Raw genomic sequence first — 17436 nt, 5'->3', positions numbered from 1 at the left:
TTTCGGCCCGAAACGTCGCCTATTTCCTTCGCTCCATAGATGCTGCTGCACCCGCTGAGTTTCCCCAGCAATTGTGTACCTCCTTTACCAACATGGCCGCCCTCGACGTCCGTTGGAAGCGGAAACGTTGGGCTGTCCGGAAGCTGCGCTCTGTGATGATCATGGTTGCAGGAACGCGCCAGGTTTGAACCGGCGCCTGCGCTGTCGGCCTGGCCGGGGAAAGCGCGCGCGGATTTGAGCGACGAGGAGAGAGAGAGACGGAGGGATAGAGGGGGACACAGAGATAGAGGAATAGAGGGGACACAGAGATAGAGGAATAGAGGGGACACAGAGATAGAGGAATAGAGGGGACACAGAGATAGAGGGGACACAGAGAGAGGGAGGGGGGGGTGACATAGAGGACAGAGAGAGAGAGGCGGGACACGGAGAGAGGGGACACAGAGAGAACATAGGGAGGAGGGAGTTAGAGGAAAGAGTGCGAGGAGGGGGAAGAGAGGTCACCGGGAGGAGGAGAGTCAAGAGAGCGAGGGGGAAGAGGAGAGGGAGTCGCAGTGAGTGGTGCAAGAGGCGAGGTGTGGAGGAGCAGACAGAGCGAGGCTGCAAACTACCAGCGTCTCCGCCAATGTGAGTTATTATCTACATTGCGCTCAGTTTGAGATGTTGGAAACCGTGTGTGTCATTTGTAGATTTGTAGTGGGCAGCTTTCCTGGTCAAAAGTCTTTCTTTATTAAGAAAGCAGTGTGAGCTCGTACATCAGTGTGGGATGTTGCAGGGCATTTTAAAGTAATAGATTACTATGCTTTGGTTTGTTTAGTACTATTGTTTTTTATTTATTGAGCTTTTATTGTTTATTATATGTTGAGTATTGTGTTTACAAACCCGTTGCACTGCTGCGAGTAAGAATGCATTTGTTCCGTTTCGGTACAAATGACAGTTAAGCATTTTTGACTCGCATGGCTTTTGAAGTGTTGTTGTTAGGGGTTTATGTAGGATGGAAAAATGTCAACCAGCGATGATAAGCAAAACTGTTTTGTGGGATGTAGGTTGAGAGATAAATATTGGCTTGGGTTGTTAAAACTCAATGTAATAAGCGAATTCGGTATTCCGACTGCACATGCCCAGGTCATAGTTCACTTGCTATAAACATTCTTGGCAACTGGTGCTGCGTTGTGTGCAGGCTTGCATTTCGTTCAGGGTCGGGCCCGGGTGTCCGGCGCTGCAGGCGTTGTTGAGTTGCTGCTGGGCCGTCCCCCGTCCCCTCCTGGGTAACCCGTCCCTGTCCGGGGTGGCCCTGGGTTGGTGGGGGGCAGTGGCGGCGCCAGCTGCAAGTCCCGGGCCGCCACCGCCAGTCCAGGGCTGCCGGCCCACCCGACGGGACAGGCAGAGCCGAGCCGGAGCCAGGTAGCAGGAGAGCGGAGTGTAACAGCGATAGAGAGGGGGCAAATTCAAATGGGAGGCGGGGGGAGACTGGGAAGGAGGAGGAAGAGAGGAGAATAAGAGGGAGGGTGAAGAGGAGGGGGGTTGTGGGGGAATGAAGGAGGATAGGGGTAGGAAGAGGGATGGCGAGGTAATGGAAATATTAAACATAAAGTTATTAACTTTAACTTAATTTCTGCTGTGTATGCGCAGTTTGGTGGAGTACGTTGAGGGAACGGGACCCAACGGGTCCGCACCTGGTCTAGTATATTACCAAAAAGTTAGGATTGCCGTCTGGTTCGTTCTCGACCACTGTGATCTGTTAAATATAGAGATTTGCGGAATTAAAATTCACCAGTTGAAACCAAATATCATTGAGATAGAGTGATGAAAATGTGCATGTAAAATGGCAGAGGCCGGGTCTGACCCTCAGACCCGGTTCTCTGTCGTTGGAGTGCTGTAGGCAGCAAATCTACCGATGTGCCACCGTTCTGCCTGAGCTTAATTCTGTTCCTTTCGATTATGAACCACAATCATACCTCATCATTTGCTATGGTCTTTGTTTTTATTCAGGGCTCGAAATGAACGGTTGCCCGGTTGCCAATGACCACCTAAAGTCCCGCTGGGCAACCTAAAAGCGTGTCATTTTACCCGGCTTGGCAAGCGAAGGAAAGCTTGGTGATGTGGACAGCGGACGGCCTGATGCAAACTGTGCCAGCGTTTCTCAGAGAGCTCCTGCCTTATCCTTGTTCCCTGCCTTGCCCTGTGGAGTTGCTGCTTGTTTGTCAACCAGCGGCTCAGACAGTGGACTGGCGCTCGACACCGCTGCAAATTGTTATGTTGCTGTTGTACCCTTAAAGGGCCTGTCCCACTTTGCGATTTTTTTCGGTGACTGCGGAGCGTCAGTGACGGTTTTACGGGCGTCAGTCACTGAAGCTCTGCAGTCGCCGAAAAAAATTGCAAAGTGGGACAGGCCCTTTAAGGGAATAACAGCAACAGAACAATTTGCAGTTCACGACATGCTCTCCTGCGGGTGAATCCTGGTTAGGGGTATGTTAGGGTTAGGGTTAGGGACCACAGATGGGCTGTAAAATATTCTTCCTTCAATGCATGGATTTTAAACATTAATATATTAAAATTAATACAATAAAATCAATTGTGTAAATAAAATGATGTCTGTTCAGTTTTACAGATGTATTGGTCCGCTTCCAGATCCAATCACCATCCCTAACTTTTCACAGGGATAGATTCAGTGAGTGTAGACTGAACTCCCCTCTCCCGTCCGCCCATCTCTTTCTCCCTCCTGCCCCATCCCTCCTTCTCCATCCCCCACCCTTCTCCCCTCTCCTCCCCTTCTTCCCTTCCCCCCCCCCTTCTTCCCTTCCCCCCCCCTTCTTCCCCTCTTCCTCCCTTCTCCCCTCTTCCTCCCTTCTCCCCACTCCACTCTTCTTCACCCTTCTCCACTCCCCTCACATCCCTTCTCCCCCTCTCCCTCCCTTCTCCAAACCCCCCGCCCCCCTACACGTTCCCCAATGCCCCCCATTTGTGGACCCAGCCTGCGACCAGCGATCCCCCGCACACTATCCCACACACGCTTGGGACAATTTATACAAACCTGTGCGCCTTTGGAGTGCGGGAGGTAACCCTAACCCTAAGTTGATAGACTTGGTATTTATAAATTGTCCCTAGTGTGTGCGGGGGATCGCTGGTCGGTGGGCCGAAGGGCACTGTATCTCTGAACTAAATGTGACACGGGTTGGACTCGAACCCCCCAATATTCTGCATGGGAACTAAACTGTTGGTCACGAGTTGTCCCAGAGGCAGATCTCTCTTCCAATGGTCTCTCCAAACTCCCAGAGGCAGCCGGCCTTTCAACTGGGTACAGGCAATGTTGTCAATGTACCAGTGCCACCCACCTGCTCCGGCCACTGAGTCTAAATACCCACCATCCATTTTGAAGCAAGGCGAGGGGGAAGTGGGGGGGGGGGTGTTGATCCCAAAGTCTGCATTTATCCCATAGTCCATGTTACTAAAACAGATAATGTGGAGTAGACTTTGTGCAGTACTATTAGTGGGATCTAGCTGTCACAGGCTGAGTCCACAAATGGGGGGCGTCAGGGAAAGTGGGGGGGGGGGTTGGGAAATGGGAGAAGAGGGGGAGAAGGGGATGTGAGGGGAGGGGGTGGGGGCGAGTGGAGAAGGGGGAGAAGAGTGGAGTGGGAAGGAGGAAGAGGATATGGGAAGAAGGGGGGGAGAGGGGATGGGAGAAGGGTGGGGGGCAATGGAGAAGGAGGGATGCGGGCGGGAGGGGGGTGGAGGGGAGAGGGAAGTTCAGTCTACCCTCACTGAATCTATCCCAGTGAAAGGTTAGAGACGGTGATTTGGATCTGGAAGCGGACCAATACAAAATAAAACTGAATGATTCAGGCATCTTTTCATTTGCACAATTAATTTTATTATATTAATTTTTATATATTAATGTTTAAAATCCATGCATTGAAGGAAGAATATTTTACAGCCCATCTCTGGTCCCTAACCCTATCCAGGCGTCACCCGCAGGACAGCATACGTCAGCGTGTGACAGGGCGCATGGCATGATGAGACACCCAAATATCGCCCCTGGATTTTGAACATTACAAAATCCTGGGGCGACAGGGAAGCACCGCATGTCACTACGTCGCCGAAAATGTCGCCCAAATGGGACAGGCCCTTAATTCCCTCACCCCACGGGAGGGGGAGAGAAACTGCAAAGCAACCTGCCCGTGTTTGGTCCAGATCCCTCCAAACCTGCCCTGTTCCTGTCCTTGCTCTTTCTGTCTCTCTGTCTCTCGCTTACCAGTCCTGCCCCACTTTTTCATCAGAAACGCACCCCAAAATTTGGGCATTGAAACTCCCCCTAATGCTCCAGTGTAGTGCCAAGTAACAGCCATGTTGCTGAAAGGGTTGTTGTGATACAGCATGGTGTTCCTGGTCAAGAGTGTAGAGAGTTTTATTGTCATGTGTCCCAGATGGGACAATGAAATTCTTGCTTGCTGCAGCATAACAGAATATGTAAACATAATACAGAACAGGAGATAACAGTTCAGTGTGTCTATATACCATAGACTTATATATAATTAGTGTTCAAAGTTTGTTTGATGACGAGTTTAATAGCCTGATGGCCATGGGGAAGAAGCTGTTCCTGAACCTGGATGTTTCAAGCTCCTTTACTTTCTTCCCGATGGCAACGGAGAGATGAGTGTGCGGCCAGGATGGTGTGGGTCTTTGATGATGTTGGCAGCCTTTTTGAGGCAGCGACTGTGATAGATCCCTTCGATGGTGGGGGGGGGTCAAAGCCGTCGATGGACTGGGTAGTGGTCACAACTTTCTGCAATCTTTTCCGCTCCTGGACACCAGAAGAGCTACCCAACATCTGCACTCTCCTTGACCTCGTCCTTACCATACCGGCAAGTTCAGCTGAGGCTGAACGAGGCTTCAGCTGGCTGAAGACCACCATCAGACGTTCTCTCCAGGACGACCAGGTGATGGACCAGCTCCCATCATGCTGCATGCTAGTAACATCAAGGACTTTGATCCCTGGCCAGCCATCAGCTTGTGGCATGCAGGAGGGATGAGGGTAAGGAGGCCTGACACGGGAGAAGACCCAGCTGCAGCATCTGCCTCGGGACCTCACCCTGACAGTGACAAGTATGATGAGGAGGATGCTCTGCTCGAGAGCGACTCAGATGACAATTAAAGTGACTTTTAGATGTATTTTAGATGTATTTGAACAGCTCTGACTTTACTTTACTTTTCAGATGGTTTAAATATCGAGCAGAAAAGTTACACAAGTTCTCGCAAATATAATGTTTCTGTTCATTTAAAGTTGATATCCCACCCCCACCCCCCCCCCCCAAAATAAATAAATAACCACTCCAGCCATTTTTATTGCCCTTCTAGGCAATCTCACTTGCCAAGTTCCATGATTGATTCGATATAGTCACCTACTTCCACGACTCATCTTAGTGGGCACAGAGTAAAAGAGGTAATATGTGGGGTACTAAAGAGGCGCTGCATTGAAGGCGCCTCTGCATTGAAGGCGCCTCCGTTTTTCCTATCTTTTTTTAGATTTTAGTTTGTCTAAACAGTTTTGTTTGGGGATTCTTTAGTTTTTGTATGTGGGGGAGGGGTAAGGGGGAAACCGCTTTCCTGGCGAGGATGCAACTATTTCTCAGAGTCACGTCCTCGCCCCCCACCTTGCGGCCTACCACTGGATCAGAGCGCTTTCCTACCGGGGACCGGACCAGAGCTTCGGCAGCGGTGGCGCGGCGCTGGATTCACCGCGGAGCGGGCGATACCTACCTGGATCGCCGTTTGAAGCTCCGGAGCGTTGGGCCGCTGCTCCAACATCGCGGAGTCCCTGGGGCCGTTTGCCGAGGGCCGCCAGTGTTGAATCTCCGCCCGCCGTGGCCTGGGGACGTCGGGAGCTGCGGACTCCGGTGGGAAGCGGCCGATTTAGACGTCTATGCCGCTGAGGTTGACCTCCCGTTCCGACGTCGGAGCTCCAACATCCCGGCAAGCGGGCCTGAGCGGCGGCCTGCCCGTAGCGGCGGCTCCGGAGGCCCTGACCATGGGTGGACATCGGAGGAAGATGACTGACTTTGGTGCCTTCCCTCACAGTGGGAAACTTTTGATTCTGCTGTGTGGGGATGTTTTATGTTGGACTCTATCGTGTGTTGTATTCTTTATTTTATTGTATGGTGATCACATTTCACTGTGCCAACTGGCACATGTGACAAATAAATGTATCTTGTATGTACATTCAAAAGTATGGTGTGTCTGGTCAGGTAATAATAATACAGTAACAAGTATGTTACAAGAAAAAGAAAATCAAAGTACACTTCCATTCTCTTTATATCATTTAAATTACAAAATCCTAGAGAAGAAGGGATATATTATGTGTCTATTGTTCCCCTCTTGTGTCTCCCTTCAAAGGTGTCAAACAGATCGATTCAATTCTTTATCAACACCTTGCTGTGACTGGGCACAATAGAGATTGATGATTGAAGATTCAAGAGGAAAAGACCCATGCTATGGCCATGTCATGATAATTTTCACAGAAAACATGCTTGCATCAATCTATAGTGTGCATGGTTGAGCATATATGTTACCATGTTCCAGGATTTATTGACACAGGTTGATCATACGCTGAATAATCCAACCACATTTTTGTTTGAAAGTGAAAAGAAATAATAGAAATTGCATTCATTGCAATGTGTAAAAAGAGTTGAGATACTGTATTATAATTTTTGCTGCATGTCACTGTTATATATAATGTCTTGATTGGTAAATATCTTTAGTTTGTGACTTTATTTGAAGCAGAATGTGAATGCTTCATTGAGCATAATTCCGACTGGTAACCACACATTATCGCATGTGTCATGCAAGCAGTCTTAAATGACCACATAAACTGTCATTCGGCAACCTAAAAAGCTGCCTAGGTTGCCCGTCTGGAAACAGCGAAAAAAAGTTAAGTGAGAGCCCTGTTATTGCACCGCGTACTTCGGTTTGCACTATTATGGTATGGTTTCGTCGTATTACTGATAATTGGTTATTGTATTGTATATTTATTTGTTGCGTTACTGACTCAATGTGCCTGTAAGGCTGCAGCAAGCAGTATTGCCTGGCTGTTAATTTATACCTTTTTTTTCTAGGTGAGCACTCAAACTCAAATTATTTGTTACATTTCTTAAATTTCTCCATAACATGTATTTTTTCATTTTTCTCAGAGTTCGTTTTGATTGACGCAGTGAAGTTGGCATCATGTCCAATCGCAAATCCTTTCTGCAATTTGTGTGCAAAGATTCCATGAAGGAATTCCTGAATTATATTCAGCTCCATGTAAGGATACTTTTGTGCAGCTTTGTAAAGGTGGTTGCTGGTGCATGTACTTCACAGATAGAATCATTAAAATGGCTGTTTCACAGGGCATTTTATCACTGCATTGTTCTTGCTAATATATGGTCTCTGCCTCATTGCAGTCTGCTTAGCCGATTACCTTTTCTCTTTTCAAGTGATTTCATACTTGCTTCTCTTTTTGTGACCATTTTGCTTTCATTTATAATGTATTGCATTACTGTTAAATATGTAATTATCCATTTTTAACCTTTAGCACACCTGAAATAAGATTGGAAAAGATTCTGCATTCCTTCTGGTCAAATCTGCAGTTTTTTGTTTTTAAAGGAGCAATATTTCTTAACAGAAGTTTATTTGTGAAACTTGGGCAATTATTCTTGCTCTTGAGAAACTTTGGATGAAACCAATCTTGGATCATTATGATTTAAAGATAAAACACTGAAGATGGTTATCCTCACCTGTGCTGACTTTGATGGAACTTTCCAATTAGTACTGCTCCCTTGTTATATCTCTAGTAATGCAATTTGTTTCTGATTTTAAAAAATCTCCAATTTTCTTTTGGAAGTTAACATTGAGTCAGCATTGGTCTCCTTCAAGCAATATTTTCCAGATCATCAAAACTTGATACATATATTTCTTTCTTTGCATTGTCCTGTGTTGTTCAAAAACACAAAGCTCAATTTCAGAAAATGGTTCTAATCAGATATGATAAGCCTTTTTTTTAAATTGCCAATTTTAGTATTGTTCTGATGGAAACTGAGATTTTAACTGTACAATCCAAATCAACAATGTGAAGATCCTATCCACAAATAAATAGGTTCCATTATACAAATTGGGTCACACATTGAGTTCTGTGCATTTGAGTTATTCAAATGTTGGAGACAGTTCAAAGATTCCCAAAGTGATTTTGGTTTCATATGTGAAAGCAATAACCTGAGAAACTTATGAAGATAATCTGTAGGGCATAGTGGTTAGTAAATTGCAAAAATCATTTGGAGCTAAGCTGTGAGAATAGAAGAAAGTAAATCTTATTAATAAGCAAATTTCTAGTTAGTGTCATAACTTTATCCAAATAGTGTGGCTTTCACATTGAGTGGAAGTATGGTTCTTGGTTTCTTGGTCCTCCAAAATATTTCAAATAGAATTTAAACTGGAGGTGGTGGAGGGAGGACTTAAGCCAGAAAGGGTTATTGGGAAGAAAGAGCTACTTTAAATTTAGTTGCATCTGGTTGGGTAACTATAGTAGGGTGGAGATTATTCCATGCTTTAATGTTAGAATGTTGGAAGCAATACTCATAAATAATGAAGGTATTGAAATGGACAACATGTTAAGGCCCATCAAGATGAGGAGGGGGGGTGGGGGGTGAATGTTCCATTTCATCAAAATTTACCTAGTGGAAATTTAAAATATATATTTGATTGACAGGCTGGCAAATATTAATTAACTGTTCATCTCTACCTGGTTAATTTGGAGAGACTGAGGTTTGGTTGGGCATGGATGTTTGTATAATAACATTCTCGGTGTTATGAAGAGCTTCTGGTGTCCACTGTCTGCTTCCGTGAGTTTGTAGAGAAAGTAAATGAAACCTCATAAAATAATTGAAGTTAGAAGTTCTGAACCAAGATGGAGTTTTGGGACAGACCTGATTATTTTTAATTTAAAAACGGAAAATGCTGGAAAACCTCTGCAGGCAACACCTGTGGAAAGAGAAATGGTTGACATTTTAGACCGAAGACTTCTCCAAAAGAATTGAGAGAAAGCAAAGAAGGTGGGGGGAGGACAATGGGTGGAACAAAGGTAATTGTTTTAATGGTTGGATTTAGAGAATTATGAAACATCTGCGAGAATGGTAAATTCATTTCAAGGAAACGAACTTTGTCCATGTTTGTTTTCTGATACGGGGGGGGGGGGAAGAGGTTTCCATAGGTTTAAGGTGATTGACTCACTCAAGAAAACTATCATGCACTTAATTTCATTTTAAATTTTCCTCCCTCTAGAAGAATAATTCTGATCCGTTTGATCTGAATGAGTTGCTGCAAGAGTTCCCGCGGAATCAGAAAGTGCTGCTGTGGAAGCAACTAAAGATTCTCCTGACTGATGTTCTGTTAGCCAGTCCTGTGGAGAATTGGCAGCAATTTGATGGGGACAGTGACGATGAGATGGAAGTGGAAGGTGCAGTAGATTTGGTGAGGAGATATATAGCGGTATTTACTTTGCATCCCAGCGAAGGCACCACAAGTTTATTTTTTTTATTTATCTCAACCTTCACTGACTTATGTATTATAATTTATTCCTTTCCAGTGATGATGGGTATTATTTTGGGATAATTTGAAATGTTCTTGTGTTTACAGAAGGTGATGATTCTCCCAGAGAGTCTAGCTAGATTTTCTCACATCCTTCCAAACTAATTACTGAAATTGCATTCACCAAGTGTAGTGCTACAGATGGACATTATGCAATGCTAATATACTGCCTCATTTAAATTTCTAAACTTCATTGCTTCACTGAAGCACTTCTGTTTACTGATGTGCATGAGGTTATAAAAAAGTATATACTTACAGTTTTTTTTTCAGACATTCAAAAGACTTGATACATTTTTAAGGGCATTAAATAGGCCATAGAATAGTACAGCACAGGATCAGGCCCTTTGGCCAAACATGATGCCAAGTTAAACTCATATCCTTTGCTTGACCATGATCCAGATCATTGTGTGCCTATCTGAAATGCTCGGAAAAGCCACTATTGTATCTACCTCTACCAAAAAACCCTGGCAGTGCTTTCCAGGCTCCCTCCACTCTCTGTAAAACGTTTTCCCGCACATCTCCTCTAAACTTTGCCCTCTTAAAACTATGCCCTCCTGTCTTTAACATTGCCACCTTGGGAGAACGGTTCTGATTGTCTACCCAGTCTATACCTCCTGTATATTTTCACATGCTTTTAAATGTTAATGAAATTCAATTAAATGGTGATAAAAACTTCTAAAATAAAACTTCTCTTGTTTTCATTCTTCTTCAGAAAGAAAGTCTCTCTGTGATTAGCGGTATAACTGAAGTGGTTGCTGCCTCTTTAGCTGTAATTGACGAGAATATTGATTACAGTGACCTAATAGAAATTGCTATTATTTTGAATGGTAAGTATTTTTTCAGGCAATCTTTAAATTTTAACATCCTAATGATTCCACAACTTAGGGTTTCGTCATGCCTTTAAGGAATTTTAAACTTTAGATGTAGTTTAATGGTATAAATTGAGATTAGATTTCTTAAGATGCCATTTCAGACTATAGCCCTTGTCTGATGAGTCCCAATAATCTTAGAAGTTTCACATGCATGATTCTATATTGGCTTTTACTCAAAGATTAATTGTCAGCAAACTGGCTCTTGAAGTCAACCAGAGAGCTTTGTCAGTAGCATATCAAAATGACAAGCAAGAGGCCACTCTTTCAAAGGTATCTATATCCCCTGTTCTATTTATGCCTTCTCTACTGTCTCTGCTACTTAAACTATCATTTTCTCTTTCACAGTTCTGATTAAGGGTCCTTGATCTGAAAGTTAAACTCTCTATTTTTTTTCCCCACTGATGCTGCCTGACCTGTTGAGTGTTTCTAGTAGGCTATGTTTCAAAATTTTAGTGCATGCAGTTTTTTTTCCATTTCAATTTCCTTGAAATTTGCAATTGCTGAGATTGAACATGGGTTTTAAAGCAGATTATTAAATTTAGTCAATTTTTGATAGGTCATTTGGTTAGCTTAGGTGAGACCAAGGATTTTGTATATTGAACAAACAAGGCATAGGTTAAAAATAATAGTATAAAATACTAGAAGCATTCAGCAGGCCAGGCAGCATCTGTTGAGAGAGAAGTACAGCTGATATCCCGTCACTAACCTGTTATTGGAGTTGCAGGGAAAGCTCATTAACCTGGGACGTTGGGTTTTCAAGTAGGAAGGAACTGCAGATGCTGGTTTACACCAAGGAGAGACACAAAATGCTGGAGAAACTCAGCGGGGCACAAAATGTGTCTGAAGAAGAGTCTCAACCTGAAACATCACCCATTCCTTCTCCAGTGATGCTGCCTGATCGCTGAGTTACTCCAGCATCTTGTGTCTATCTACAGTGCATACAGAAAGTATTCCAACCCCTTCACCTTTTCCACATTTTGTTACGTTACAGCCTTAATCTAAAATGGATTAAATTCTTTTCTTTTTTTATCACCAATCTACACACAATACCACATAATAAAAAAGCAAAAACAGGTGTATAGAAATGTTTGCAAATTAAAAAGAAATAACTGAAATATCACATTTACATAAGTATTCAGACCCTTTGCTATGACACTCAAAATTGAGCTTTGGTGCATCCTGTTTCCATTCATTATCCTTGAGATGTTTCTACAACTTGATTGGAGTCCACAAGTTGTAAATTAAATTGATTGTACATGATTTGGAAAGGCTCACACCTGCCTATATAAGGTCCCGCAGTTGACAGTGCACGTCAGATCAAAAACCAACCCATGAATATGAAGGAATTGTCCATAGACCTCTGAGACAGGATTATGTCGAGAGACCGATCTGGAGAAGGGTATGAAACAATTTGCAGCATTGCAGGTCCCTAAGAGCACAGTGGGCTCCTTCATTCTTATATGGAAGAACTTTGAAACCACCAGGACTCTTCATAGAGCTGGCCGCCCGGCTATACTGAGCAATTGGGGGAGAAGGGCCTTGGTCAGGGAAGTGACCAAGAACCCGATGGTCACTCTGACAGAGCTCCAGAGTTCCTCTGTGGAGATGGGAGAACCTTCCAGAAGGACAATTATATCTGCAGCACTCCACCAATCAGGCCTTTATTGTAGAGTGGCCAGACGGAATCCACTCCTCAGCAAAAGGCACATGACAGCCTGCTTGGAGTTTGCCAAAAAGCACCTAAACAAGATTCTCTGGTCTGATGAAACCAAGATTGAACTCTTTGGCCTGAATGCCAAGTGTAATGTCTGGAACAAACCAGGCACCGCTCATCACCTGGCCAATACCATATCTATGGTGAAGCATGGTGGTGGCAGCATCATGCTGTGGGGATGTCTTTCAGCGGCAGGAGCTGGGAGACCAGTCAGGATCGAGGGAAAGATGAATGGAGCAATATACAGAGAGATCTTTGATGAAAACTTGCTCCAGAGCATTCAGGACCACAGACTGGGGCAGAGGTTCACCTTTGAACAGGACAACGACCCTAAGTACACAGCCAAGACAACGCAAGAGTGGCTTTGTGACAAGTCTGAATGTCCTTGAGTGGCCCAGGCAGAGCCCAGACTTGAACCTGATAGAATATCTCTGGAGGGATCTGAAAATAGCTGTGCATCGTCGCACCCCATCCAACCTGACAGAGCTTGAGAGGACCTGCAGAGAAGAATGGGAGAAATTACCCAAATACAGGTGTGCCAAGCTTGTAGCGTCATACCCAAGAAGACCTGAGGCTGTAATCGCTGCCAAAGGTGCCTCAACAAAGTACTGAGTAAAGGGTCTGAATACTTATGTAAATGTGATATTTTAGTTATTTCTTTTTAATTACTTTACAAACATTTCTAAACATCTGTTTTTCCTTTTTATTATGGGGTATTGTGTATAGATTGATGATAGAAAAAATAATTTAATCCATTTTAGATTAAGGCTGGAATGTAACAAAATGTGGAAAAAGTGAAGGGGTCTGAATACTTTCTGAATGCACTGTATGTTTTCGCCATTCTTGGATGATTTCTCGCCTGCTGTCTTTGCAGCACTTTTATTTGTTTTTTCCTATGTCTGCAGGTTTTTGCTTTCAGTTAAAATTGGTTGGATATTAGCAATCTTTCTTTTTCACACACCATTACATCCATTATGGCCATGAAGGCAAACAAATGATGATGATACTTTATTGTTACATACCTAGAGATACAGTGAAATTCTTTGTTTTGCATGCAATTTGGTGAAATCATACTATAGATAGCACAATACAGTACCCTCCACAATGTTTGGGCAAAGACCCATTTATTTATTTGCCTCTGTACACCACAATTTGAGATTTGTAATAGAAAAAAAATCACATGTGCTTAAAGTGCACGTTGTCAGATTTAATTAAAGGTATTTTTATACATTTTGGTTTCACCATGTAGAATTTACAGCTGTGTTTATACATAGTCCGTCCCCCCCCCCCCCCCCCCCCCCCCCCCCCATTTCAGGGCAACATAATGTTTGGGACGCATGGCTTCACAGGCGTTTGCAATTGTGTTTAAATGCCTCCTTAATGCAGGTACAAGAGAGCTCTCAGCACCTAGTCTTTCCTCCACTCCTTCCATCGCCTTTGGAAACTTTTATTGCTGTTTATCAACATCAGGTCCAAAGTTGTGCCAATGAAAGTCAAATAAGCCATTATGAGACTGAGGAACAAGAATAAAACTGAGAGCCAAACCTTAGGTTTACCAAAATCAACTGTTTGAAGCATCATTAAGAAGAAAGAGAGCACTGGTGAGCTTGCTAATTGCAAGGGACTGGCAGGCCAAGGAAGACCTCCACAGCTGATGACAGAGGAATTCTCTCTGATAAAGAAAAATTCCCAAACACCTGTCCGACAGATCAGAAACACTCTTCAGGAGTCAGGTGTAGATTTGTCAATGACCACTATCCGCAGAAGACTTCATGAACAGAAATACAGAGGCTACACTGCAAGATGCAAACCACTGGTTAGCTGCAAAAATAGGATGGCCAGGTTACAGTTTGCCAAGAAGTACTTAAAAGAACAACCACAGTTCTGGAAAAAGGTCTTGTGGACAGATGATATGACGATTAACTTATATCAGAGTGATTTACTACATGGTGAAACCGAATTGTATAAGAAATCTGACAATGTGCACTTTAACCACATGTGATTTAAATTTTTTTTTTTTCTATTACAAATCTCAAATTGTGGAGTACAGAGACAAATAAATAAATGATGGGTCTTTGTCCCAAACATTATGGAGGGCACTGTATATTTCTTGATGGTTCATTCCTCATTTTCAATGAGCTCTTTTAATGAAATGCTTCAGGCATTGGGAGGTGGTTTGAATCTTTGAATTTTTGACTTTGTCATGGCCTTCTTTCTGGAATTTGTTGTTAGATGAAGATATGGTTAGACAGACGAGAGATTACAACTGATATTGATACTGTGGACCACAGTGATTATTAGTGGTAAATGGGGAGGAAATGTGTCCTGACTCAAAGCATTCAGAAATAATTGCCCTCCTAAGAGTCAGGTGTGAACCACTTTTATAAAATATATTTACTGTTTGCATATTTTGTGTTTACCTCTGCATGTCGTACTTATTTTTATGTTAAGGACAACGCAAGATCTTATTGACCTTTAGACTATTCAAATACGAGTCAACGCTAGCTCACTGAGCAGTGCAGATCGCTACTAGTTTCACATCTAACCTCTTCTCACCACATTTTCATCAACTCCCTCAGATTTTGCCCCTCGCCAACAGATATGGGGCGATGTATAATGGCCAGTCATCCTACAAGCATATCTTTAGCATTATGGGGGCAACTGGGGCACTCGGCAAAAACCCATACAGTCACAAGATGCGCAAGACTCCACATAGCACTGGAGGTCAGGATTCAAACCCTGTCGCTGCAGCAATGAGGCAGCAACTCTGAAAGCTCTGTGGCTATGCAATCCTAATCCTGCCTCTGAATAGCTAAGGGTATTGATAAGTAAATCCTGCTTGGTGAATCAACAGGCAGTTACAAATTCTGTTTGCAATAGGTTATTAAGGATGAACAATATGCATACCAAGTTATTACCTGCATCTTTCCAATACTTTGAAAGCGTCGCTAGAACCAAGGTCCCTCTATTAGATCTGAAATCTTTTGAGGTCTGTTTCATTTTCTTTTTTTTTTGCTTTTTAGGCATAATGCCAGTGGTGCCGACAAGTCAAGTAGTGTTGACATTTGCCATCCAACATTTGTTCGAGGCTTGGTGGGACAAAGGATTAAAAGGAAAAGAGGAACTGGGAAAAACAGCCTTTATGATGTTGCTGGAGAAAAGCCTAATGGCAAAATTCTCGGTATGTTAATATATATTGTTCAGAAGATTAGTCTTGAATATTTAAATATATATAAATATATATCCTTCTCTTCACCTCACCTCTCCTTTCCCCTACCCTCAGTCACTCCCTCCCTCCATAACTCCTCTCTCCTCCGTACCCCCCTCCTATCCCTCTATCATCCCCACTCAGCTCCCCTACCCACCCCCACTATCCTTCCTCACCTCCCCCACTACCATCCTCTCTGCTCGATTCCCCACTCTCTACATACCCCCCTCCCACCTCCTCTCCCTCTATTCCACCTCCTACCCTACTCTCCCTCCTCACCTTCCCCACTTTCCCCCCTCTCCCTCTCCCTCCGTACCCCCTCCTCCCTCAATCCCCCCACTCTCCCTCCTCACCTCCCCAGGATCTTTCCCTTCTTGCGTGCCCGGTGCCAGCAGCGCCGTCGGCCTCAGAGCCAGGCTCAGTGCCCAGACCTCGTATCGGCATGGCCTCTCCCGCCCGGCTCTCACTGTCCCAGGTGCCGGCGCCACCGCTGCCACCTCTGCCTCAGCGGCGGATCCCAGCGGGCTCGGGGTAGCAGTAAAATGCTGCTTTTAAAATCTTACCTGTTTCGCCGTTGTTAAAAAAAGATGGCGATAAAAATTCTGGAAAGGCCCCAACTGCGCAGGCGCAGCTCAGGACCCGTCGGGTTCCATTTGGTACGCCGGTAAAGACACGCACGGGAACTCTCCCCATCTGCGCATGCGTGGGTGGGGGTGCTGTTTTAAGTTAGTTTTTAAAAAAAATGTTAATAACTTTTAAAATATACCATCAATCTGAAGACTTGTTTCATTTACAACACAAGACAATGGTAAGTAAGGTGGGGCAAAAATCATAGCGCTATCATGTACCGTTTTTGTGCAAATAGAGGTACAAACAGACAAACAAACAAGATGTTAGTTTTAGTTATGTAATAATAATAATAATATATATATATTTTAGTTTTATATACATATAGACATAGATAGAGATAGAGTGATAAATATATAGACAATAGATAGATAGATATTGTGGCGCCATCTTGTGGCCAAGAGCCTTCGTTTGTCGAGCTCGACCTCTCGAATGAACTGGTGTGATCTGGACCGACCAATCAACGCTGATCTGTGTGGTCAGGTGATGGGGTGCAGCAGACGACAGAGCTAGACTTCACTTGGCAGCCATCGTTTTTGTACTAATATTAAACTGTGTTTAAGTATTCAATGAGTGTTTGTACAGCATGCAAACCTTCAGTGGTGACCCCCCGATGATCCAAAACTGCCTCTTTTGGATTTCATCATGCCTGGAGGAGACAATCCAGATCAGCAGAACGCAATTGCACTCAAACTACCCACTTTCTGGACATCACAGCCCCAGGTGTGGTTTGAACAATCCGAAGCACAATTCCACATCCGCCAGATAATTGCTGACGTCACCAAGTACTATTACGTGGTTAGTGAGCTGGACCAGGAAACCACCAGGTTCCTCATCGATTACCTTCGCCAGCCACCAGCCCACAACAAGTACGAAAGGATCAAGACGCTCCTCAAGGACACATTGGGTCTCAGCCGCCGCAACAGGGCGGCAAAACTCCTGCACATGGATGGCCTATGCAACCGCAAACCGTCAGCGCTCATAGACGAAATGCTCGCCCTGATGGATGGACACAAGACCTGCCTCCTTTTCGAGCAGATGCCTGAGGACATATTCACATATTCTGTTGTGCTGCAGCAAGTAAGAATTTCATTGTCCCATCCGGGACATATGACAATAAAACACTCTTCACTCTTGACATCTGCCTGCTCCACGATTTCACCAACGGCTGGTAGCCCGTGCAGACGTGCTGTGGCAGGCCAATCAGCAGGGTGGGGCCACCAAAAATCGGGTGGCACTGTGCCTCGGCAGGTCATATGGGCGGTCCCAGCCTCCACGGAAGGAGTGGCAGTGACGTCTGCTGCAAACGGCGCCAACAAAGGCAAGTGGTGCTACTACCACCAAAGGTGGGCTCTGAGGGCCACCGATGCTGACCACCCTGCACGCATTCGGGAAACGCC

General features: G+C 44.4%; 1 protein-coding gene across 1 annotated transcript in view; it reads left to right on the top strand.

Moving 5' to 3' along the window:
- The first annotated feature begins 503 nt into the window (after positions 1 to 503).
- ncapg2 (non-SMC condensin II complex subunit G2) overlaps positions 504 to 17436 on the top strand; it is a 75278-nt gene continuing 58345 nt past the window's right edge. The window contains exons 1-5 of the mRNA XM_033044556.1: positions 504 to 624; positions 7185 to 7296; positions 9310 to 9498; positions 10328 to 10442; positions 15225 to 15382. Coding sequence (XP_032900447.1) covers positions 7219 to 7296; positions 9310 to 9498; positions 10328 to 10442; positions 15225 to 15382 — 540 coding nt within the window. The 5' untranslated portion in view covers positions 504 to 624; positions 7185 to 7218. The remainder of the gene's footprint in view (positions 625 to 7184; positions 7297 to 9309; positions 9499 to 10327; positions 10443 to 15224; positions 15383 to 17436) is intronic.

The sequence above is a fragment of the Amblyraja radiata genome, chromosome 2 (assembly GCF_010909765.2).
Source record: "Amblyraja radiata isolate CabotCenter1 chromosome 2, sAmbRad1.1.pri, whole genome shotgun sequence".
In the NCBI taxonomy this organism is placed as follows: Eukaryota; Metazoa; Chordata; class Chondrichthyes; order Rajiformes; family Rajidae; genus Amblyraja; species Amblyraja radiata.
This window is presented reverse-complemented; position numbering and strand designations above follow the sequence as displayed.